Raw genomic sequence first — 26,530 nt, forward strand, 5'->3', positions numbered from 1 at the left:
GTGGCAACAAACCCTAAAACTTTATGGCATGACCCTTCCTGAATTTTATCTAACTAGGGCTCTTCCAATGTTTGCTAAGCCACCTCAAACTTGACAGCGTCGTAAAGCCAACTCTGGAGCTTTTCATCTGTCCGTCCACACTTGCAGAGAGTTTCAATAAAAAGCACTGGTTGCGCACTTCGTTAGGTTTCATAAGTTTGCTGCCACTAGATCAAGCAGTGTATTTTAATGTACACAAGGCGCAAGATGATACATAGCACCAAGGTAAAAGAAATCGAACGGAGCTGGAGACAAGAAACAAGAGACAGGAAAGAGAAGGAATTCCCAACTCTCCAGAGCAGACGCAGACTGCATGGAGCTGCAAATAGTTTCTACAACTGATATCGCACGATATTGTACCCGTGCCACAGTGGCACAAAAAAATGACATTAGCTGCTAATGCCACTTGCAGTGCAGCTTATTCTCGCAACTTGCTTGGCCGCCAAATTCCTCCCTCCCATTGTTAGGAATCATGGCTGAGCATGAAAAACGCATTTCTGAAGTAAACTAAAATAAACTCTACAAATATATGCTTATTAATGTTATTAGTGTCCTTTCATGAAATTTTTACGTGACACAAACCTTCTGCATTCATGACAGCTATTATCATTGCAATGTTTAATGTAATTTAAAAATGCACTTGCAGCAGCAACTTCAGATATAATAGCATTAACCTCGTAACATCGCCCAAGTGGCATGGGTATTGCTGCAATAATAATGTATGGTCTTTTGAAGAGAAAAAGAAAAGGCCGGTTGGCTATTGCTGACAATGGCCTAACTGATTACTTTCTTTTTTGCAATAGCATACCTGCCAATCTATGAACATTAAAATTCGTAAAATACCACATGCGAACACAATACCAAAGTGCACAAACTAGCAAAACAACATACACAAATACTTTTTAAGGCTTGCCCTGAGCACATGCTTTTTCAGGGATACATATTGACTTTATCAACAATGATTTACCTTTAGATGCAGTGCAGCAGACTAGGAATAGCAAAGACTGAAAAGCAGCACATTGTTTTTAGGTCACAGTGACATTTTCGGTGACTTTGTTGTTGCCAATTTTGCCTGCTTCAGAAACGTGTCTGTATTAGCTCGCTCAAAAAAAATACACCTCTTGCATCCTTTCACCATCACAAGGAAGGTTTGGAGACTAACAAGCGAGACGTTTTTGTAACCAGAATTCATTTTTTGTAAATACTGATGCAACATTCATAATATGGGCCCAAATCCATAAGCTATACGAAACATTTTTGCAAGTTTGCAGGTTTGCAATAGGCTGTACAGTCTAACCCAATTTTCACGGCTTTCACTATTCCTCAGTATGTGTCTACAAGGTATTTCAGTGCAAGCAGAAATGTTTCCCTATTTGATGCCTGTCCACAAACCTCTAACACAGTGGCCTGGAGTTCCTCGGAGAAGGCAATGCGCTTGGCCATCATGTTCTGCGTGAGGTCCACAATAAGGCTGATGAGGTTGCCCATGCCATCTCCACTTAGAGCAGAGGTCGGCACCAGGGAGACAAAGGATTTCAAGTCCTTGTTCTCATGGAACAGAGCAGCATTGAGACCCTGGAAAGACAAGCAGCAAAACAATATTTAGCAGTTATTCTTTTCTCTCCTTTTTGTTTTTGTTCAGAATGGCAAACTAAAGTTCAGGGAACCTCGATAATATGTTCCTATTTGTTTCGTTTTGCCAGCTTTTATGCCCAAAAGCACAGGCCCCATTTATTTTCCATAGGGTCATGTGTACAGTCAACTTCTAATAATTCGACCCTCACGGGAACAATGAAACTGGTCGAATGATCTGGCAGGTTGTATCAAACAAAAGGGAGAAAAAATGCTAAAACACGCCGTTTATTCACAAGGCTTTTAAGTTAGCTTCGCCGCAATATAGCCATTTTATGCTGCGAAGCATACTAAGCGGGTAAGGGTGCCACTGTTACGGGACATAGCACATGTTCCTTAATTTACGCACGCACATGCACAGTATCCACACACAGTACAAGCACTGAGACGGCTAAAAATTTTACTGGCAGGTCTTCAGAGTTTTAGACACACCCCTGCTTTTTTGTTGGCTTTAAATGTTCCCTTGACTTTCAAAGCTTCTTCATCCTACTGCCTTCCTTTTCCGTAGCTTTCATAAAGCACAGATGGTCTTTCTCAGCTTTTCGATGCATAGAAATAGTTCATTTTAGAAAATAATTGCTTCTGTATGCATCTCCTTTTTATTTGTATTTGAGAATGTCTGACTGGATTTGCATTTTCTTTCTAATACATTTTATTTGCTGTGTATTTTATTAACCCCCCTCCCCCCCTTCTATTTCTTTCTCAGCTTTTCAAAGCATGGCACGTGCATGCGCATATACTTAAGGAACGAGTACTAGGCTCCATTAACGGTCTCATATAAGAGACACACATGGCACAAAACAAGGGCTTGAATCACCACAGCAATGTTAAAAAACATGTTCTGAATAGCTGCCAGTTTGCTTATAGGGCGTCTAGGTGCTCGTACCGTGACGGGAGACACGCACAGCCCTGTATAATTAAGAAATGCGTACTATGTTTCGTGACAGTGGCGCCTTTCCTTTATTCGTATGCTTCAACGCAATACATTGCACATGCGTCCCCGCATAACGTGGCTGTATAGCAGCGAAGTTGACCAGTCAAGTTCGAATTATCCGGCGAAAACCGATTTTGAGATTGAAATAATCGAAGTTTGGGCCCACAGAAATGTATGGGCACTGGCTGGGACTTTCAGTAGGCATTAAGTCAACCGAGAAATAAACTACTTAAGTCGAATTAAAGGAAGTCTACTTTATTAGCTTTACATTTGTTAATTCTGCCTTCCCGGTTGTCACATCTAAAAACTGCAATGGTGCAGCACTGTCGGTGGCACTTCAGTTCACTGCCACATGTCACCACTAGGAATACCTACTTTCCAGGTTTTCAATAGCTTCAATACAGAGGTTTTTCAAGTTTGTTTGCTTTCAGTTCAAATTGAAGTGAAACATATGCGAGTAGTTTTTTTGCTTCATCTATAGTGCTGCTGCCCCAAGTGTTATCGGATGTAAAGTTTTCCTGGATCATGTATTACTTTCCCTTGGCCCCCAAGAAATGTATCAACAAGGTTTAACTGTACTTTCCTAGGTGGCAGTACTGGTCCTAAACAAGCAAAAACTACAGCACATTGTACAGTAAAACCTTGTTAAACCGTACCCGCTTAAACTGTAGTTTCGCTTTACAAGGAGTAAAGTCAAATCCCCAACTCAGCGGCCATTGAAAATAATGTTTTGTATCCGCATAAACCGTACCAGCTCGTTGCGCAGGTATTGGCTAACACGCAGTGTTTCCATTTTTTGTTGCACAATCACGTCATCACCATCAGGCAGCCCAGCAGGAAACAACAAGCCTCACAGGTCAGAACAATGGCCTTTAAGCGGTCTGTGTGTTTGCACGTGAAGCCACATCAACATCAATATAATTTCGGTAATTTAAGCAGTACTACCGTTTAGTGCGTACTTTTTCCGAGCTCCGGCCAACTACTTTAACAAGGTTTCACTGTACAGCCAAAAGTGTCAGCCCTTCAGACACATAGGAGTTCAGATTTCTTTACTTGTTTGCCCTAGTTTCCAGATGGCTTTCGTCTGTCATCTTGACTTAACTAGCAGTAGTCTTGAACTGCAACGGAATTCTAGCTAACTTGGGTCGGTTGGCACATGTTGCAATTAAAATGAGTAACAGCGCAAGAAACAGAAGGAAACGGATGAAGTGCTGGTCCACGAAATGGTCAGCACTTCTGCTTCCTTCTGTCTACCCTGTTTCTTATGGCAACTCATTTCAATAGCCTTGAGTCTGTCAAGCCTTCGAGACAAAACAAGTTGTCCAAACAAGACTGCCAGACTATCACACACATTATTTACGAGTTCTTTCTTGTGTGCAATCTGGCTTCCATAAGGAACTTGCAAAGCTGTTACTGCTCACTGTACCCAAGCCACTTGTGTGCAGCCAAAGCTAATAAATCCAAAGTGCAATCTTAAAAATTCTAAATAAACAAAACTGCTATAATTACACCACTCTGCACCAAACATTCATTGTGAAAGAGCTCAGTGGTGCAAGCTGCCCTATAACATCGGTTATAAGGCTGGGTGGCTGACACAACACACTGAAGTACAGAGAGAGAGAGAGCAAATGACAAAGGAAATGTAGGGGAGGTTAAACAGGTCTGAGCCTGGTTAGCTACCCTGCACTGGGATAAGGGAAAAGGGGACAGAAAGATTAAAAGAGAAAGTCTACTAGGGACATCATTCGGTCCCTCAGTTTGGATCACAAACTCACAGACTCAATCCGGTAGCTTTCAAAAATCGCAGCAACGCTTTTGTGGTTTTCTGTTGCTGCGATATGCGAGGCCATGGTCCCAAGATCTTGTTCAAGGTGAACGGTGTTCTATCTAGCTTATTGAGAGCTGTGCAGAGGTCATGTCTTTCGTTTTCAAAAGATGGGCAGTAGCACAGCAGGTGTTCTATAGTTTCCTCGACACCACAGGCATTGCAGTCGGCGCTATCAGCCATTCCAACCAAAAACATATATGCATTGGTGAATGCGACGCCCAAGCGTAAGCGGCCCAGCATTGCTTCCTCATTTCACGAAAGCCCTGGTAACAGCCACAGTTGCATAGAGGGGTCGAGAACAATTAGTACATTTGCACATGTGCCAGATGCCAATATCTCACAGCCATTTTCAGTACTCATGAAAGAGGTTATAGCATACCTGTTCAGCAAATTGGAGCACGACCTCTCGTGTGCGCTCCTCAAATTCGAGACGCGTGTTTCGTGACTGGGCCTTGAGCACATCTGTGATGTCCTTGTTTCGGTTGCCCTTCCAGTCGTACAGCCGGTCCACCTTGTTCAGTGCCACAACAAACGGTGTCTTGCGTGAGCGCAGCATGTTTAAAGACTCAATGGTCTGTGGTTCCAGGCCATGCATCAGGTCGACCACTAGGATTGCCATGTCACACAGAGAGGAGCCACGCGAACGCAGGTTGCTAGAACGGCAACAAGAGTTTCAATGTCAGGAAAAAAAAATTACAAAATACAAAAACGGAAGCGGCATACTTTGGCTGGATTACATGAGATGTTGGACATTACGTGCAAAAGGAACTACAATGAGCAATTATTTGACAAGATTGCACTCATTAACTTTTAATTACTCTTTTACACAAGTTGCAGGGATGAAGTCTGCCAGTGCTAGAGACGTGTCTGTTTCGTAGGAATGACAGGACTATCACCAGCTTTAAATATCAGTCTCAAAATTGTACACCAATACACATACAAATTCCAAAATATTAAATGTAAAAGACGGTCACCATAAAATGCATTAATTACCTGAACGACTCGTGACCGGGAGTGTCAATAATTAGGAGGCCAGGAATCTTCAATGCCTTGTTTGAAAACTGAGAGAGGGAGAAAAACAGAACAAAAGAGGCACTGCCTGACGGCACTTCAAGAGGAGAAGGAGCTGCCAGAGGTTTTTATTTAATTTGAATTTCATTCGACATAAACAGGCTATTAGAATTGTGGATGCTATTTTTAGTACTTACACAATCGCATTTTTACAAGGTTGCTCTCAAAAGTTAGCTCTAATTTGCAAAGTGTTTTATTTTTTTTTAACTGTCAAACTGCTCTTAGCAAGCTTGCGCAAAAATCTGAACTCCCACTAGTATACAGCTCAGTTACAACAGAATCCTTTAAAGAAAAAAAAAGGAATATTGCCCAACAAGGAGTACCTCTTTGACCATCTTGCATTGTTCCTTGATGGCATCAAGAGGAACCATTGTAGCACCAATCTGTTGAGTGATCCCACCAGCTTCACTGTCCTGGACATGAGTATGCCGAATCTGCAAAAGTATAAGAGGCAACTTTATTCCAGAAACCTTTACAAATATAAACTTTTAATGAATGACAGTTGAGCATAGGTTGGCAGAATAAGTGAACACTCACCCATACTCCCTCACCAATGTTTTTGTAGACTATCCACTCACTCATACTAGTGTGTACTCAGCACCCTTTGGCACTACTCGCATTCCTACACTTATACACACCAACACTCACTTGCGTTCACAGTGGCTTCAATTCATACATGCCAGCACCCACTCGTGCTCATACTCACCTCAAAAACCCTGTTGGTCACTTATGGTTGGCGACAACATCATTGTGGTGCATTTGGGGACACCTGCCGATATTGCTCAGCTCCAGCATCCGCAGCTACAATCAAACAGCTATAGTGAACATGCCCTTGCCTAAACAAGATCTGATGGTGCTACTTGCAAACAGCGGGCCTTTATCCCACGACACCATCAGATTATGAGCCTTGGTTCCATGAGACCAACTATCAAGCACTACTGATGTAGACTGTTAAAACTGGCCTACATTTATATATTTAATTGTTTATTCCATTGAGTAAACGATCAAAGAAACACTCCCGATCAGCAGCACTCACTCGCATAGATACTCACACTGCCAACAGTCACTCATATCGCTGACAATCACTAGTGTTTATGCTCAAGCCTATTCAAATTCACTGTCACTGACTTTCATTCATTCTCATATTTACCAGTACTCACACCTGTTCATACTCACCGGCACTCACTCCCGTGCATGCTCACATCCACTTACACGCTTCATCACTAACACCCATCCCACGGGAAGATTTACTTTCATTTGACTCTAATCACATCCATCAAATTACATTAGATATTGTGCACTGCTACACAGCAGATGATAATGTCATTTGCAAGCAATCGCAATTGCAATGCATCAAAGACTTGACAGCACAGAAAAAGTTCCGTGTACATTCAAAATTTTCCTTAAATGTATATGAATTCTTGATAAAAATTTTTTATTGTAACATATTTCTCTGCAAATCTTATTAATACGTTTCTGTGGTCGTACCGACTGCACTTATATGGCACTAAACATGACCAACAATGCTCTTGACAATGTTGCTGAGAAGGAAAATACTTCAACAGCTTTAGGAAAGGAAAAAGTTTAATGCTTTGTTAAAAAAAAAAGAAAAAGAAAAAAAAAGCGCACAGCACTTGGAAATGAAAACGTAATAATTGCTGTAAAGAATTGTTTACTTTTAATCATTCTATTTGTTTGCAGCCACTCTTCGGTGAGAATGCTCATTCGGCATAGATAAATATTCAAATTACAGCAAGCTCATTTATTTCCAGCAGGTTCTTTTATTGATGACATTAAATAAACCGGTCTAGCAGCCTACTAATGATATTAAATGCAAATGTCCTTAGTTACAAACTACATTAAATATTCTCATGTGACAGGGCTATAATACTTGTGCCACACGGGCACAGAAAATGACATTAACTTGCCCCCTGATGCCTTAAATTTTAATGTCATTCACGGGTGCCACATGAACATGCTTTGTGGCATTAAAGCTGAATGCCATTCGCGGCATAAAGTGTACTGATTACTCACTTGACCATCAAATGCATACTCTCGTTCCCAACGTCTCCACATTCTGGCAATACTTAACGAATACGTATGTAGCGAAGAACAATAAGTATATTGTTCATTATCCTTTTAAAAAAAACTTTTTTTTACATGGCATAGTGTGCTCTCCAAACCATCCCAACTCACTTGGCCATGGAATGCAACAAAACCTTTGGTTGCTTTGGCTTCAAAGAGTTTACAGCTGAATGCAAAAATAACCTTCATGAAGTAAACTAGATAAAATATGACTATTAATGTTTTTAATGCCATTTCTTTAACGCTTGCTCCCTAAATATATATACTTTTTTTTTTATTACGATTGGCCAGCAAACGTTACTGTTTCACTATAGCTATCGCCATCGCGACGTTTAATGTCAATAAGTATGTGCATATAGCAGCAACTGAAATATGCCCTAATGGCATTAAGAAACTTAGGGCCTTACACTTTTAATGGCATTAACCTTGCCTAAGTGGCACGGGTATTACTTGCGCTCTATCTGACACTTGTGAGATGAATGTAAACTGAATATTCACAAATAAAAAGGGACAGATTTCATTTTTTTTTTAGAGCAGTTACATCATAGAAGCGGTATTAGGAGCCCTGAAGCACCATTTTTTTTTTTAAACCTGAGCAACAACCTGAAATGAGTTGTTAGGAATGGCCGTACGGGGTGGCATCATGCCAGCTTTCAGCCCGCTGCACGTGTTCCAATCCCACCAGACGGGGCGCCCTTCAGAGAACTGCGGATGATCGGCAGCCATGTGGCGCGCGGTCAGCTCAGGAATGTGGTACTCGGTCGCGCCACCCGGGACAAAGCAGAGTTCTACGAAGCCTTCTGACGTAGGCTCTGGCCCTTTTCACATGTGTGTATGTGCGGCACGTGTATGTGAGTCATCATCCTCCTCCAAGTCGACAGACCTCATCCTCCAAAAAGGCGGGTCATCTTCGGTGACGTCGAACGATGACTCGACGAACGTTTCCGTTCGCTTGGAATCAAGAGCGTATAAGCAGCGTTTGCCAGCTGCTAGAGCGTGCTCGTCGTCAGGAGTTGAGTGCTCGTTGTCATGCTAGAAATGTACTAATGAGCTGTGTGCTCGTAAGCTGTTTGCTGTAAGTTAGTCTTGCGGGCTCTATATGGGAGTCACGCTAGACTGCCAATGTATCTTGTTTTAAATGTAAATACTGCCAATAATTCCTGCTCGCCTAGTTCTGTCCTCCCAAGTTCATCCCTACAGCTACGACTGCCAACTTTAATAGAGTGCAATGCCGTTCCAAGTAATATACACCCGATATAATGTAACAGCCACACCTGTGTAATGTGTAGAACCGTGTTTTGAACTAGATAGTTAAAAAAAAAGACATTCCAGTTTATTTGTGTTACAGCTGCACACCTTGGAGGCAGCCATGCTGCCATGTTTGCGTCGCAACCTGTGATCTGGTAGCATGTTCCCCAGCCCGACTGTTTGTTACTTTTTTATCTAGCTTTTTCTGCGGTTGCTTGATCCCAACACAGGCCCGAGCCAGCAGACTTCTGACTGAGAAAGAACTTAAGGCAGAAATAAACATTATTCAGTTTTATTTTTCCATATGAATAAAAGTTTTTTTTATATGTATCTATGGGTCACACTTTGAAAATTCACACCCAAAATTTGAAAAGTGCAGATGTTACGCAAGTTTATATGGTATTCCTTAAGAAATGTTTGAAAAGTACACTTTTTGAATTCTAGTTTAAATTGGGCAATGCTTACTTTTCCCATTCACCTTCAACTAATCGGTTCCTCTCCAATGGGGTGCCACTGTCTCGATAGCAATGCCCTGAACCTTGCTTTCCTTTTGTTTTTTTACAGTGCACTTGCGGTAACCCTTCAAGCTGAGCATATGACACAGGTGCTCAACAGCAACAAAAGAATCAGTAAGGGGATGGGCAGGATGCATTAACAGCTGTTTCCCTGCTTCCAACAAGATCTGAAAGGGTGTGCTCGTGAGTACCCAACTCATCGTCATATCCGAATGCCCAATAATTGCCACTCGTGGTCTGCTGCATCCGCTGCAATGTCATTGTTGACATCAGATATAGCAAAAGATATAGGGGCCTCCCGATAACAACGTGAAAGTAAGCAATCTATTACACAAGATTCAAGGTTCCCCGCCGCATGCAGAGGTGCAATATTTGGCTAACATGTTCCTGCATCATTGTCTGCTGACCGGGAACGCTTTTTTACATCATTCAAAAAGGGTTGCAGTGCCTTTTAGTAAAATTATGAAAGGGTAGCGGCTGCATGAGTGCAGAAGAGTTACAATTAGACACCACTAAGAGAACCTATTAATGAAGTGCCGCCTCCATATTTAGCCAACAACATGATGAAAAGGGCATGGCTACTGTATAAAATGCACCTAAGCAAAACACCGTATGCCAATTTTACTGAAAGAGAACCAAACTATCTGCTGGTGGAGCAAGGTGCTCGTCACCACAGCAAACATGCACAAGGTACTCACTGTGTCCAAAATCTTAGTTTTGCCCGTGTCTACATGCCCTAGGACACAAATGACTGGTGACCGAAGGTTGTCCACTGTACGCTTTTTTTCAGCTTCCTCTCTAAGTTTCTGAGAAAGAAGCAAAAAGTGGGAAAAATTTATCAGACAATGAAAAGTTGACACTCCCTGTGAAACGTCACAGTGATGGACATAAGCAGAAACTTATTAGTAGTGAATAACCAAAAGTAAATCATTGTAAATGTGTGCACAGTCGAGTTGCACTAGATGTCACGGAACACCAGACTTCTTTAATTATGTGTTAAGGTAAAAATATTAAAAAATGCAGTGGTGCATGTTATTGAAGAGAGAACGACAGTACAAGAGCAGTGTTGCACAATGTAGACATAATTTCTTTTGCTTCAAATTAATAGCGATTCTACTGCTTCTTAGTAAATCATGTTCTTGGATCTAGGTGACGCTTTGTGCAGCAGCATCAGCAGTGGATGCAGCAAAGTGCAAAATAGCAGCAGTAAGTGTTGCGCTTTGCCCTTCAACACAAAATGCAATGTGCTGCAAGTGTGATTGTACGTGCATGATGCCAAAATAGCATAGTGGGGAACACTACATTCTAGCAGAGTTACACAACTAAGCAACATTTCACAAGCAGGCTTGGCCTGCTCGTGAAATGTGAAAGAAACGAATTACGTGCCACAACAGCTATGGCATTCACTACCGAGCACAATGTCTCTGGTTCAATACTCGGCAGTGGCAGTCGCATTTTAGCAAATGAATAATGCAAAGATGATGACTCACACTATCTAGGTGTACGTTGAAGAACTAGCCTGGCTGCTGTTTGAAGCATTCAAACCACATTCACTCTTTGTGACTCGAATTTCGTTTCTCAAGTAGCAAATTTATATTCTGTGCAACTCTATGAGAAAGTCAAGACAAAAATATAATGATATTCCCAAAACAGTTCATTATATGCGAGGACCACCTGTCCCAAATTCAGCGTGCTACAGCCAGCTCATGGCACATGAAACTTCCGTTTAGAATCACAAGTGTGTTAGGGATGGGCACAAATTATTCAAAGGTTGATTGTAAGCCATACTGAAAACATTTTACATGCCTTAGGTAGTAGTAATCTCAACCCGCTGCAACATGTGGGCTTTTTCTAGTTACCTGCAGAACCAAGTCTACATAAACTATGTACATTGTTGAAGTTGCTGACACTCTGCTTCCTCGTGTTACTGTAAAATGAGCAAGCATTAGTCGAGTTTCCTCCCAAAATTAATGAAAAGTGCCCCCTCATCGTATACACAGTAAATCTTCATTAATTCGACCCTGGCTAATTTGGCAGATTGGGTCATTCAGACTCATCCTCTGGACGTATCTGGCTGCACATTGGCTAATTCGGACAACTCGTGGAGCTCGGCGAGCACTGCAAACGAGCACAAACTATGTTAGCGTCCATCAAAATGAAGCGGCGTAGTTGGCATCACCATAGTCATCTGTGGAAATCGTACATCTGTTCTGCTTTGGTGCACAACAGAACCAGGATTTCCCGATTCACTCAGTAAATAAAAGTGTGTTGACGTAGTTTGCATTTGCTTATTGTTTTTTTGATACCCTCGATAATTCAACATTCGTTTAATCCTGACATTTTTTTCGGTCCCGTAAAGTTCGAATGAACTAGGTTTTACTGTAGTGGTTTTTGGCACAATTTCCATTGTCATCTAGCCACTAAGGAACAAGAAACCTCAGTGAAAACATCCATTACTATTGCCTCAAGGTGCAAAATTACTAGTCTCCGCTTCAAAAATGATGTCATAGAATGTACGGAAGCAAACTGGAACATGCTGGTGCTGCACCATTTTTCTTCTGAAAACAGAAAGTGAAACAGTAAAACTGTTGATTTTCACTGAAAACGTTGTTCTGCGACTTCTACGCAACAATTAGGCAGTTAGATATGCTCATAAGTGCTTTTTTCACGAAATGAAAAAGCTGGTCTTTTCGCAGGAGATATTGCATTTGCAAAAGCACTTAAGATTTTAGTGCTTTTCATAGATGTGCAGTGGAAGAACTATCCCCTGGAGCAAATCGGTGGAGCGAAATGGAGGTCTCATCGGCCACTGAAGTCTGTGAACATGGCATGAAAAACCTGAAACTGCTATCAAAACGAGTTAATGGCCAGCAGTCAGCTGAGGACACCTACAAGTAAGCTGCAGTGATTGCTAGTGTGCACCTCATGTGTCCAGTGTGTGCTGCTATTTGCCCGATGAAAGTGTTAGTTCAGGATAACAAATGCCCTGGACACTACTGACGAAGCAGCTGTCCCAGATGAGAATCCTGACAATTCATGTGCGGTTTTCGTCTTTGATGATGAATGAGCATATGGATTGAATAAGGACTTTTCTGCAGTTGACTGCACTGACAAATAATTTTTGTTAAATTTTGTTTACTTTCACCTTTGTTATTATCTATGTCGGATAGTCCTTATATAAGTGGAATCATCCCACAGGAATTGCCAAACCAGAAAGGGTAGACAATACTGCACACATTCCCTTATCATCCTCTTAAATTTTACCACAAGGCACCAACCAGAAAGTGGTAGCACTTACCCTTAGCCGCGCGATCACTTTCTCCTTGGAGTGAGACTTGTCATCCTCACTCTCGCTGCTGTCTTCATCAGACGACTCATCGGATGAGGACTCCTCATCGTCAGACTCTGAAGAGGACGATTCTTTCTGCTTCTTGGATGGTTGGGGGCCCTTCTTTTGGGCCACAGTCTTCTTGGGAGCTTCAGTTTTGACCTGGACTTTGATGTCCATTTTCATCTTCTCTTCAAACGTCTCTTCTTCGTCATCTTCCTCCTCAGACGAGGTCTCATCCCAGGCGTCCTTCACATCCTCCTTCTCCTCTGGAGGCGGCTCTGTGGGTGACATCTCCTTTTGCTGCTCATTTTGCTCGGTCGCAGCTGTGGTGTCTGGTCCCAAAATTTCCAATTGTACTTGGGGAACCGTCTCATCCACTGTAAAGGCGACAAAGATGTGTATGGTACATGCAAGAGAGCTGGAAAAGAATGAACAGAAAGATGCAACAGCAGTACAACTTCCTCGATTAGTGTTGAAAGGGAAGGAAATATTAAAGAAAACAACATATTACTATTACTGTGAAGTTTAATGGGGTGTTTTCAATCTTTCCCACTAACTTGTTAAATTTGTTGCATTTAAGAGAGAAAGTTAAATTCTAGTGCCTGTTGGAAGAGGAATTTCGATTTAGGGCCTGAATTTCTTTCAAAACATTTCTAAAAATTCAAAAGTTCGAAAAAAGAAATAGAAGCACAACGTTTACAATCTAATAGCTCTGCATCAAGGACAGATATTGCGCTTCTGTAAACAGCAAAGCGGACAAATTTGGTGTGTCGACTTGTACATTACGTGAATTGGTTAGGTTGTGTACAAGGGTACTGCAAAAGCTGTGTTTCCATAATACTAAATTTTTTTGAGATTCACGTGTAACATATCAATTCTGTCCACTGTAGATGTACTATTACATGAAACTCATAGAATTATATCATTTTTCATTGTTGAATAAAGAATTGACAGCGTAAATGAAAAATTTGAAACCAGCAGTCAATAGAATTTCAGTTTTTGTTTTAAATGCAACAAAGCTCTTCAAATTTGGTGCAGCGGTTGCTGATAAAAACGAATTCCTCTTCTACAAGTATTTAGGTCGCAGCACCCGAGCTGAAGCTTCCTCTTAAGGAGGAGGCCGAGTTGTATCTTCGAGCCCTTAATTCCCCGCAGATCTCGCAAACCACAGTCAGTTTAGTTGCGAGACCGTAATCCTGTTCGCTACGCACCAGTTACACAGAACCATTGCAAATATTGCACGAGAAAACACCGTGATTGTTAACTGCTGCAAGTCCGACAATGTATGGAGTAGCAGGCTTTGCGACTGAGGCTGTTGCACTATCGGTGGTCGGATCTTCAAGAAAACGCCGAATCTTTCACTTTGTGGCCGTCGTAGATGCAACCTTGTTGAGCATAGCTTTCTCATGTGCTCATATATTATCCACTTGCTCTTCAGTTACAACAGCCGTGTTCAATTCTTACGAGTGTAACCGGTGTGTGGATATGCGTGATCTGGCAAAGCAGTTGAGGCGTCGACGTTTGGCGGCGGCACGACTTCAGTGGAGCTTTGGAATGATACCAAAATGGCGCTGGCAGAGCGCATAGTTATCCAGTTATGCGTGATGAAAATCGGGTGCGATTCATCCCCAATTTAAAAGGCAACGCTTGCGGGTTTGCATCTTTAAATCACGATAACAGAACTACGCGGTATTTTGTAACCAAATGTCATAGATAGGCGGGGAAACACGTCAGTAACGCAGAAAATAAAAATTGGATATTTGAATTTTGGGCCGATTTTTGGTCCCAAAGACCCGGGTCCCCCCCTTAAGGGGGGCGCGACTTTTACATTGCAAAAATATGGCAAAAAAAAATTGATTTTTTGAAAATTACATTTTCAGTTTCTATCTCTTTTTCTATCTGATTCTGAAATATCATCAATGTACGCCATGTAGAAGTGCTCTAAAAAAAATTTGTTTTATCAGCCAAGGTGGCGAAAAATTTCGCGGAAATCAAGAAAAAACAGCATTTTTCAAGCCAGAATATCTCCGGAACGGTGCAACCAAGCACCACCATCTGGGTCTCATTGGAAAGCGCATTTCTCTGTCTTCAAATCTACCATTTCAGCTACCTCCTCCATACAAAAACAAGCACACAAAATGCAAATGATTGAAGGTCATGCCGGAGTGTGCGATTGGCAGCACCCGCCACGTGACTTCAGCGCGGTCTTCGTCTGCTCAGCTCTTCGCACCTCGCGAGTCTGGAAGTCTCCACTTGCTCTAAACTTGACGTGTGAAAACAGCGCTGCACGGACATCACAGTAGCGTAGCTGATGCTTACATTTGTGGACGTCTCAGACCCGCGGCTAAGCCTACCAAGCATCGACAAGGCGAACATCGCGACCAAGATTCGCACGCGGAATCCTTGGACACGCGGCTAAGCCTTTTAGCACTCGGTGTTACTGAATTCGTGACCAAGCACATCACGCACACAATTTTAGGACTTGTGGCTAAGCATTTCGCGCATAGAAGTCTCCAACTCCGCAATCAAGCACATCATGTGTGGACATCTTGGACCCTCGCCTAAGCATTCGGTGCATCGGCGCCTCCGACTGTGCGACTAAGTCCATCAAGCGCCGACTCCTCGAGCCTGTGTCTAGGCATTTCGTGCGTTGGCACCTCGGACTGTGCGACTAGGTACTTAGAGCTTTGGCACCCTCAGACTGTGCGAATAAGCACATCAAGTGTCGACTCCTCGAGTCCGTGACTAGGCATTCCGCACATTGGCACCTCGAACTGCGCAACTAAGCACATTGAGTGTCAACGGCCAGCAAGCCAGAAAATTGTCTCGTGTGCACGAAATCAAAGGGCAGAGGCCCGAAAAGTCACCTGTAAGCAAAAGCAGCAAAAACTACAATCCTGGTGCATTTTTAGAGATATGAACTGCTCCAAAAACTTTGAGAGACGTTTTCTCAAAAGTGTGTTTTAGGCATTCTGCACTGTCTGTGGAAAGGGCAGCATGAGAATGCCTGGACCAATTTTGATCCTGTTTGTTCTTATGAATTACCTGAGGTGTGATTGAGTGTATAACAGTCTTCAATATCTCGCTGAGGGCTTAGTTTTTTTTCTGCATGCTAATTTGTGAATAACAAGCTCTGGTACAATTAGTGAAGGTGAACATGATGTTCTGAGTAAAAAGAAATAAAGCGATCTGAAAAGTTTTGGAACTGTTGTATTCTATAGTGCTCTTTTGAGTGAAGATTAAAACTACAGGCATGTTTTGTTACAGTGCCAGGTTTTCCACAAACGGAACTCATGTAACATTCTGTAACTTGAAAACTAGTCAAGGTATCGTAATGAAACTGGATATTTATTTATTTAAGACACTTTCGAGTGTGGCTGCCACATATTGTTGCTCTAGGTCAAAGAACAAAAAAGTTAGCTCTGATCCCCGCTTCCCCCCTCGAGTTTATGGGGCCATTGGCGGTGCCACGAAGCTGTTCGAATTATCGAGCATGTCCGGATTATCGGTGTCCGATTTATTGGTCGGTGACTGCAGTGATGTTTTACCTTTCAAACATCTCACATGTTTTCACCCCGAAGCAACACAGGTAACGCGATTTTATGGCTCTTACGCGGCTGACGCGCAGTTGTAATGCCGAGACCATGATGTCCAAGACATTCACAGAATGGCAGCATGCGGCAGTAGTTTACGAAGTTTACGCTTCCGGCCAGCTTGAATGCTTCGCTCCCATGTGCAGAATACAGTCATGTCCCGCTGGTAGTAAAATATATCAAGCTCTTGCATAAAAGATGGTGGCTGCATTTGCAGTTTCGAAATGACAGGTGACGGGAACCGGGTGCTATTTTGAAAGAACTACCCAATGCCACATTTTGTTTTTTAGATGGACATTTCTAACGAAAGTTTGCACCTAGGTGCGAGAAGACACTGGGAACAAAAATTACACTGAAAATATGGTTTTCGGCCCAAAGTGCTGCCGAATGGTAACTGCTGATGCCAGCTACAGTGTGGTTAATTTTTGAGTGTTTTTAAGAAAGAATTCATATACAGTTAAACCTGGATATAACGAAGTTGACAAAAGCTCGCAATTTTTCGTTACATGCAGGTTTTCGTTACATGCAGGTTTCACGTGAAGGCTCGTACGAATGATGCAGAAACGAAACCAAATAGCTCAATATATCCGCGAAGGTGAACTCACCCTTCAAGCATTTATTTTACACCAAAAAGCTGCGTAATTTGCGCTTGCTTCTTCGGCACAAGTGACGGCACAACACGCCGCTCCAAAGAAGCTAAATCGTGTAGAGCTCCTTCATCGTCGAGCGAGCCGACGAAACGGCGCATAACGTCCATTGCGTTCATCACCTCCTTTGCAGAAGGCACGTCACACGGATCTGCCTCACAGGCACCATCATCACCGCCATCGGGATTTTGCACGCTTTCAGCTACTGCTGCATCAGACATTTCTTCTGTAGCCACGGCGGCGTTGTCGGCAAACAAAAAGTCAGTCAGTTCAACGTCGTCGGGTACACCACCGTTAGTGCATAGCTCGTTCCAGGCTTCGGCCACATCGGACGGAGTAGAAAGGTCTTCCTCCTCTTCCTCGTCGGCACCAGCCCGTGCGTTTTTGGCTATTCCGGCCTTTAAAAAGCAATTCACTATAACTTCTGCCCTGACCTCTTGCCAGGAGGCAGCAAGCATCTCGACTGCTTGATAAATGTCGATCTTCACCTCCCGTTCCAGACGGATGTTGAGAAGTATCCTCTGGATTAGTCGGCGCCGGTAACAGCATTTAAAACTGTTAATGACCCCTTTGTCCAGGGGCTGTATTAGAGACGTGCAGTTGGCCGGGAAGTAATGCAGTTCGATGTTCGACAGCTGCAGGCCCTCGACGTGGTGCGCCGAGCAATTGTCCAGCAGTAGGCAAACTTGACGGCCTTGCCGCTTGACGTCCTGGTTAAATTCCTTCAACCACTCAGAAAATATTGGCCGAGTCATCCAAGCTTTGGAATTCGCCACATACTTCACGGGCATACGATTCGTCCCCTTAAAACACCTGGGACGGGCACTTTTGCCGACAACTAGCGGGACTCGCTTGTCTGTGCCGTCGAGGTTGGCACACAGCAGAATCGTTATGCGGAGCTTGCTCTGCTTTCCACCGCGGCAGTCATCGCCTTTTAACGCTAGCGTGCGGCCCGGAAGCATCTGATAAAATAGAGCCGTCTCGTCGGCATTGTAGACATCAGCCGCCTCGAAGCGACTCAGGATTCCAGGCAGCTCGTCAGCCACCCACGAAGCAGCAGCATCGCTGTCTGCGGAGGCAGATTCGCCGCTGATTACTCTTCCGACGACACCATGCCGGCTCTTAAATCCCTGCAGCCACCCGTTGCTTGCCTTGAAATCATCATGGCCCAAGATACACGCAAAATCCTTTGCCTTCTGTTGCAAGATCGCACCACTTATGGGTACATTTCTGGCTCTCGTGTCCAAAAACCATGTGAACAATGCCTTGTCCACATCAGTGTATGTGGACAGCTTCAGTCTTTTTTTCTTCGAGCTTGTTCCCGACTCCACTGCGTTTCTGATGCTGTGTTCCGCACTCAAAATCGTTGATAATGTGCTCGCTGGAATGCTGAAACGGGCGGCAACGTCCTTCTTCTTCTCGCCCGCGGAGACAGCATTTAAAATTGCGAGTTTGTCTTCAAAAGACAGAACTTTTCGTTTTCTGGCAGCAGAACTCATCACGACCAACCGACGACGTAGTTAGAAGCGGAGACGCACGACTACACGCCGACAGGCAGGCCTAGCACCTCCAAAACAAGTCGGACAAACCAGTACCAGGGCACAGTTGACACACGCACACGTGCAGAACGCAGGACAACACTCAAAATGGCGAATGCAACGCATCCATAGAGAAAGAAAAAAAAGTGACGCATGTCGTTCGTCATGGAGTGTCGTTCGTCATCGTCCCTCTCCCTTCCCGCGCCCTGGCAATGAAAGAACCGGCTATCAGCGTTGCTTTTCAAGTGAATTCTTACACATAAGTGCGTCTAAGCCGTTGAAACAAATAAAAATCACTAAATAAGAATGCTTGTCCTCAAATCTATACGAAACAAAATAAATCTGAAAGAGAAATCAGCTGCCGATACCAATGCCACCTAGCGTCACGCTAGACAAGCAAAGCCTGAAAAGACTGCTACGTTAGGCACGGAGCGGCGCTAGTTGCCGCCATCATCATCATCATCGCTAACTTTGCTCGGTCGCGGCAATCCCTGGTGTTCGCGTAGCTGCTGGCTCCTTACAATATTTATATTCAATAATCTAGAGCATTTCTTCGGCCGAATTTTCCTTAAAAGTGCAAAAAGTAATGACTGGTCAGCTTTGGGAGTTCGTTACATCAAGGCTAACCGCCGCAACGCGTTCGTTACATCAAGGTCGAAAATACATGGGCTTCAATGGGGGCAGCGTTGGGGAATTCAAAAACTTCGTTAAATCCAGGAATTCGTTACATATAGGTTCGTTACATCCAGGTTTAACTGTAGAATGAACTCCCGATATAACAACAACTTTCTGCAGAACTATTGAGTTCGTTATAAACGAGTTGGACTGTACCACAGTAAAGGGCAATAATTGATATAATGAAGTAATAAATATTACGATGTCATTTCAGCTTGCCCTTCATCTTCGTTATAATGAGGTTTAAGTGTACAGGGTATTGTGTCCTTGCATCATTACCTCGCGTGTAACACCCACCTTTCTTCTCCTCTTCCTCGGGCTTCTTGCGTTGGTTCCTGTTGCGGCGGTCCATGGTGCGCGAGGTCTTCTCCTTTTTCTCTCCTATCTGCGGCACCTCTATGCCTTGCTCCTTGAGTGTCTTGAGTGTGGCCTCCATGCGGGCCCGCGCCATCTTCTGTGCCTTGGTGAGCAGCCGTCCCTCGGCCTTGGCGCGCTCCCGCCGCTCCTTCTCTTTCTGCTTTTTGCGCTCCTTGCGCTCCTGCTCCTGCTTCAGCTGCATGTGCCAGAGACCACAGAATGACATCAGTTGCATAGCCCCATTTCAAAAGGAAATATAACAATCGTAAGGGAATGCACTGCACTTTTATTTTTTCACACCGCTGATAATTGCTCATCTCTGCATTTCACCAGACAATTTGATGACATATTTCTAAAAATTGGCGCTCAGCACAGGATTTGTGCAACATTGACATGATTTCCTCATGGTTATACATTGAGGCATGCTCTTAGGTGAATAACTACAAAGCTAATTAGCTAATATCACCCTGTTATTTCCCACGCAAGTAATGTCAGCCTCGAATTAATCTACCTGATGCAACGGAATTGCATTATCTGCTACAGAGGTTGTTTAACACCAATGCCAATCTGCATTGGCGTGAAACAGCACCACGAGGCAAAATACACTTATACTTCTAGCCTTGGCTTGAGACTTCAACTTCTTGAATTTCTGATGCAACCAAAAAGCACAAGAATAAGCACATCCATTATCAGTATACATTAGTTCAACAGTTTCTGTGTTGCTCACCTTTGATGAGCAACTAATATCTCACCTTCTCCTCTCGCAACCTTTCAGCTTCCTCCTCGGCTTTGATTTTCTCCTCTTCCTCCTGCTTCCTCTTCTCCTCTTCCTCCTTCAGCTTCCTCAGGTGCTCTTGGATAGCAGCAATCTGCACAGGAGTAAGCAAAATTGAGAGTTACTTAAGTATCCTTATGTAATTTGAATGTGAAAGCATAATGAATTCTTTAAGTGACCACCTTAAATTAAAGCTCTACCTTAATCCACCTTACTCTAATTTGTACCAACCATAATCCACCTTAATCCACTGAAGTCCACCTTGAAATAATTTTGGGAGTGGGCAAGGTCGTTTTATTTAGGTGTGGGCCACAGCATCCGTCTGACGCCGTGGCTGTTCATCGTGGGATTTCGCAGTGTGAGCTGCAGCAGGTTCAGCGCCGGGAACGTGACTTCACCACTTGGTCACGTGGGTTTTCTTGCCATCGTATGTTAACGCCGGATGCCAAATTTTTCACTTCACGGAGCATATAAGGCTTTTGCCTTAATAAATAAACATAATGCAATGAAATGGGCAAGTTATGCAAAGAAGCAGTGTTCTATTAGAGTAACACCAGCATTTCCAAGGTAATGCAGCTGTGGACAGCAGAGGATGGAATCTGCTGACGTATTATAAGGGTGAACAGAGATCTATGTGAGAGGCCTTCATCCCGCAGTGGACATAAGATAGGCTGATGACTATTATTATTACAATTATTATTAAATAAAAGCTTTTCACTTTGGCAAATATACTCAAGCAAGGGGTGTAATAACACCGACTACCACATAGCATTTGATCACTGGCACCCGTAGTACGTAAGTGGATTTCTATGGACTACCATTAATTTGAAGTTCACAAACTCTCACACGTGAAACAAGGCAGGAGAGCCTTAATCGTTGGTGTTTCGCAACGAAGGCACGTCTAGAACTGTTGCAAGTGTTTTGGCTGTGGAAACCACCATAATCAGTCTAGTGCATAAATGCCACTGCAAGGTTTGTACAGGTCTCAGAGACAGCAATTCAAGGACATTTAAGGACTTTCAAGGCCCTGTCAAAGCTTTTTCAAGGATGCAGAGCAGCATCCTATGCTCAATTTTTTACAATAACAATTTTCCAAAACACTACAGCTAAAGCTAGACATAACAAATTTAGTAAATGCAGCACTTAACTAGGTCATATTGAAATTGAACCTTTTATGCAAAGAAGTACAGTCACTCACATATTTTTCTTGCACAGAAAGGGTCCTAGAACTTTTCACATTATCGTGCAACTGGAAACACAAACAAATTTCCGGAGGAAAAATTCCCTTTCTTTTTTTTCTTTTTTTTTAATTTGAGAGTCCGCGACCAAAGATGTGCCAAAGGCCTCGCACACGCTTTCATATCGTGTTGATATTTTTACATCAACGGTACAAATAGAAACCTGCTAAGCTTTTGCATTCCGCAGCTGATAGCATTGCCGGCAGAGCACAGGGACTTTGCAGGCACAGCAGATCAAGAAGAAGCTCCAGCTTGGCCCCAACTTCGACAGTGCCTATTCAAATACTACATGCAAGACGCAGATATGCTTTTCTGAGATAACCCCCGAGGCGATTTTAATGAAATTTGTGACATTTGTGATAAGTTAAATTCTAATGACTGTAGGAAGAGGAATTTTGAGTTATGACTTTCATATTTTTACAAAAGTTGCCAACCATTGGCAACTTTACAAATCCGTAGCACTGCACCAAGAACAGATATCGCAGTTCTGTAAATTGCATCCGCCAGAACATCCAAAGTGGACAACTTTGATATATTCATTTATATCTCATGTGAATTTGTTACAATGTTTGCAAAGGTTTTGTAAAAGGGCGAGCCGCTGCAGCCACGTTTGTGCTGCGCACCTGATGCGGCAGAATTTCACTGCATCACCAGCCTCGCGCACCTTTCTCCCGTCTGCCTTCACTCTTCCGAAACACAAGTTCGACAGTGCCAACGGAGAAGAGGTGAAAGGGAGACAGGAGAGAGCGCAAAAGGGTGTGACTGTGACAAGGTCATGCCGTGCAGGGTGCATGGATCAAAGGCAAGTATGGCGAAGGTGTGTGGCACACAGATGAGTACGACTCTCTCTCTCTTTTATTTTTTTTTACTTCACTGTTATTCCTAAAATGGCAAGTTTGCTGGGGCCACAATGATCGGCCATAAAAGCTGGTCACAAAATTGATCTTGGACTGTATTACTCAAGAAATTCAAGGGGCCTTTCTAGGGCCTTGAAAACATACTTTCGACATTTCAAGGGTTCAAAGGACCTGTGCCCACCTTGCACAGTAGGTCACCGGCGAGAGCAATAACATTCACAATAATAAAGCATACAGCGGAGTATTACTGAAAAGTATAATTATTATCACCAGCTTTCTCTTTTCTTTCCTTCATTCTCTCTCTGTACTCTTTTTGCACTCAGAAACAGTAATTTTTATTTTACTTCAAAGAAAGGTATGTGATTATCCAGATGTAGAATGCATGCTAATTTTCTTCTTTGCCACGAGGTGGCGGATGTATCAATGCACTAATAACTTTTCATCCACTGACCTGCTTCGAGCCAGGCTTCTTTTGTTTCTTCTTGTCATCTTCATCCTTTTTCTTCTTTTTCTTCTTACCATCCCCTGCTTCTTCTTCAGCGCCTGTTTTCACGATGTGCCAAAGGTCAGAGTTAGGAAAAAACAACCCAAAATTCCCATATGACGCCTTTTATGTACAAAGGAACCACTGGGAATATACAAGGCACACAATGTCGCAATTTCATCTATAGTAATGTGAAACAGTGCCCCCCTCCCCCATTATTTCTTCATGAACGGCTTGCAAACACTTTGGGGTTCCTGCAATGATTACCGGCAGACACTGGCAAGCCTGGCAGACATCGAAACAACTAAGCGAGTGAGCAGATAACAGCTATCGCTGAAAAACGGGCAAACAGTGCCACTGACCTTCGGCCCCTTCTGCAGGAGCAGGGTCCTCCCCAGCTGTGGGAACTGGCGTTGCCTCCTTGCTGGGAACAGTAGGGGTGGCTTCAGCCTCCTTCTTAGCTGCATCTTTCTTTTTCTGAAAGTTCAAAGAGAAAAAAAGCAAACAGTTGGGTAGCTGTACACTGCCGGGACTGTACTTTTGCTTCAGATGCTACCAGACAAGCTTCCTTCAAAATGCTCGATACAGCTGGCATGGTACAGTAAAACCTCGTTAAACTGGACTCGCTTAAACAGCGTTTAGTTTTAACAGTAGCAAAGTCAAATCCCTGACTCACAGCCATTGAACATAACGTGCTTTGTATCCGCATAAACCATACCAGCTTATTGCGTACATATCATTTAACACGTAGTGTTTCCACTTTTCATAGTGCAATTGCGGCGGTGCGGCGTCCCCATGGGGAGGCCTGGCAGTACAACAAGACTCAAGAGATCCTAATAAGGGCCTCCAAGCACCCTGTGCGTTTGCGCATGAAGCCACATCAACATCAATATCATTTCAGCGCCATGTCAGAGAGTTGTGGTGCCGTGCAAGCTAGGACTCGCGTCATTGCAAAGCTCGGATAAGAAACACAGAGTGCTCAGCATAGAAGAAAAATAGGACATCATTCATCCTATCAAATGTGGCATAGAGAAGTCGGCACTGACACGCGACAAGGGTCTATCGTTGACTACGGTGTGTGGCATTTGGAATGCGAAGAAGTTGCTGGACAGCGCTACTGTGACCACGAAGAGATGTCGGCTACGAGGTTCGCTTTTCACTATCGCTGCCTCTGTTGTTGCCGAAAGGTCGCTTAACGGCAGTGATGAGGACAGCACGGAAAGCGACTGCATGGGCGAGTCAGGCCCAACGATGGCAGAAGCTGCACGTTCCGTCAGCCTCATTAATGCAATCGTTGCAACGAGAACAGCACCCTGCAAAGAAAAAGGTGCCGCGTGGCTTCTGCAGCGCTACCGTGCCCGCGCACGGAGAATATGCAACGCCAACGAGGCATCTGCCATGCGGGTGTTTACAGAGAAGAGGGGGCTGGCTGAAAAGCTGGCTCACAGCTTCAGTAAGTTTCAGGTCACTGTCGTCGCTGCTAGGCCGCTCTGGCATCAAACGAAAATAACAGACTTTTGTCGTGCGAAGTGAATAAATACTGCATATTTTTTTTTCTTTGATCACACTCTCTCCGAGTTTCGTTTTTGACAGGTAAGTGGACGGTTTCATGCTATTTTGGTTAAGCAATACTACTATTTAGTACATACTTTTTTCTGAGCTCCAGCCAACTAGAGTTTAACAAGGTTTCACTGTACTCTTTCACTGGCAGACTGACAATGAGTGGCATTTATATGATTGCGACAAGAGGCATACCGCATCGCATTTTTAGCACATCACATTCATGCAAACGGCAGTAATGCACTAGGACAGTGTATCACATTGATTCTACCGGGGAGCATAATACGAGAAGGATAATTTGTCTCGTGCAGTGCATGTAAAATGCTGGCGTATCGCATTGAGGAAGAGAAACGGCTGTCTTCGTGTGCTCCTCTCAACTCAGCAGGGCAACGCAAATCGCCAGAAACAGGTTCCAGCTTGTTTCAGATGAAGGGGAATGTGCTACATGTTGCATGGTAATTACTGCGATTCAATAAACAATGCGACACGCTACTGTCATATTCATGTTAACGCAGCTGGGAACTGTGACTTGCAGACAGCATATGCACCTTTTTGGCCTTTTTTGACTCTGCAGCAGGCGCAGCTGCCTCATCCTTGACCTCCTTGGCTTCCTCTGCCCCCTCCAAAGGCTCATCTTGGGCAGCAGCCTTCTTGTCCTTCTTCTTCTTCTTCTTGCCAGTCATGGGCTCCATGGCTTCACCCTGCAAACAACACACTGGTCAGCATGGTGGGTAACAGGGCACTGAAATGGCAAAATTTCACTAAATATCTAACTAATGGAAAATAAAGTGAGTTGCCAGCTCATATGGGTTTCCTCGGTAGCTTCGTGTTATTTATTGCTGGATGGCAATATTTTTTTTTTTTCCTTTCATGAAACTTGTTCTACCTAGCAGATTTCCGTGCAAGTTATTTGCTCAATCGATCAATGTTCCTGTGCTTTGAGTCAATTAATTTGGCCTCATGCTGCCACCTCCTGGCCTCCTGGTTAGCATTGGTGGTAAAGAAACCACCTCGGAGAGGCATTGGTTCTGCATTTGATCCATAAACCAGTACGAGTTTTTCAAGTGCAAAGCTATCTTCCGAAGAGGCCTGCATAGGCCTCCTCTGTAGTTTTGTGGTGCTTACAAGTAGATGAGACGTTCTCCCTTTCATGGAACTTCGACCTTCAGGACTTCTGCAGAACTGATTTGGTAGTACACAAATGTAAGTGCCCCCTTTGTTTTTTAATGCGGGTTGTCAGGCTCGATAGAACTGAATGACAATATTTCACAGAGTGCTAAGATCAGCAGCCCGTGCCGCAGCACAAATTCTGTATCAAGTAACAGTGCAAGAGAAAGATGACTATTGGTCAGTATGATGACAGCAAAAAATATTTTACTTAGGCCGGCACACTTTTCCCCACGTTCGAAATTAGTTCAAACAGTTCAATGTTGAGTTTACTCTTAAAAAAGAATACATTTCTTGTTAGAACTTGATAGCATTGATTCATTAACTTAACATCTAAGCACTCTCACCCACTTGGGTCACTGATTGGGTGAGAGGGTTCAGGAAAAAAGAATTGCTTAGATTCAAGCAAATGCAGAAGAAAAGATGGCTACAGGCAACCATGCAGCGTCCTCATTGACTTGATTTATTACATGTGCTATACAGGTACAGAAAACAATATTAACTACTTAAAGACTTAATGAAATTCACATTGACGCTTCGACATACTTGTTGTGCCACATAAACATTAAAGCTGCTTCTGGCAAAATGCATTCTCACAAATCATTCAACCATTGGATGAATACTGTCACTTTCAATGTTAGCAGCTATGCTCACACTTTAACACATTTATAAACTACAGTTATATTAAAAAACTCTGTCCATTAAATAATTATTTCCATGGTATTATGATTAGGACTGCAGCTATCATCCTCACAATATTAATTGTCATTAAAAGATGCACTTGTGGCAGCCAATATAATGGCATTAAAGGAGTACTGCAACGTGTATCTTCGAGCACATAGAAAGTCTATTACACTTTAAAGGATGACACTTAGCAAGCGTGAGAATTGGGAGACACATTAGTGTATGTTAATTTGATAATGTTGGTTCTCAAAATAATGGACCCGTAATCATTG

At 43.3% G+C, this 26,530-nt stretch overlaps 1 protein-coding gene across 1 annotated transcript in view; it reads right to left on the bottom strand.

Annotated features, from left to right (window-relative positions):
• The window catches only part of eIF5B (eukaryotic translation initiation factor 5B), a 51,645-nt gene that overhangs the window by 21,114 nt on the left and 4,001 nt on the right, over positions 1-26,530 (bottom strand). The window contains exons 5-15 of the mRNA XM_065446955.1: positions 24,956-25,108; positions 23,210-23,324; positions 22,815-22,906; positions 20,246-20,362; positions 19,434-19,689; positions 12,651-13,060; positions 10,051-10,158; positions 5,828-5,938; positions 5,427-5,494; positions 4,813-5,086; positions 1,432-1,614 (exon numbers count right to left, since the gene is read on the bottom strand). Coding sequence (XP_065303027.1) covers positions 1,432-1,614; positions 4,813-5,086; positions 5,427-5,494; positions 5,828-5,938; positions 10,051-10,158; positions 12,651-13,060; positions 19,434-19,689; positions 20,246-20,362; positions 22,815-22,906; positions 23,210-23,324; positions 24,956-25,108 — 1,887 coding nt within the window. The remainder of the gene's footprint in view (positions 1-1,431; positions 1,615-4,812; positions 5,087-5,426; positions 5,495-5,827; positions 5,939-10,050; positions 10,159-12,650; positions 13,061-19,433; positions 19,690-20,245; positions 20,363-22,814; positions 22,907-23,209; positions 23,325-24,955; positions 25,109-26,530) is intronic.

This window comes from Dermacentor albipictus, chromosome 3 (genome assembly GCF_038994185.2).
Source record: "Dermacentor albipictus isolate Rhodes 1998 colony chromosome 3, USDA_Dalb.pri_finalv2, whole genome shotgun sequence".
Taxonomy (NCBI): domain Eukaryota; kingdom Metazoa; phylum Arthropoda; class Arachnida; order Ixodida; family Ixodidae; genus Dermacentor; species Dermacentor albipictus.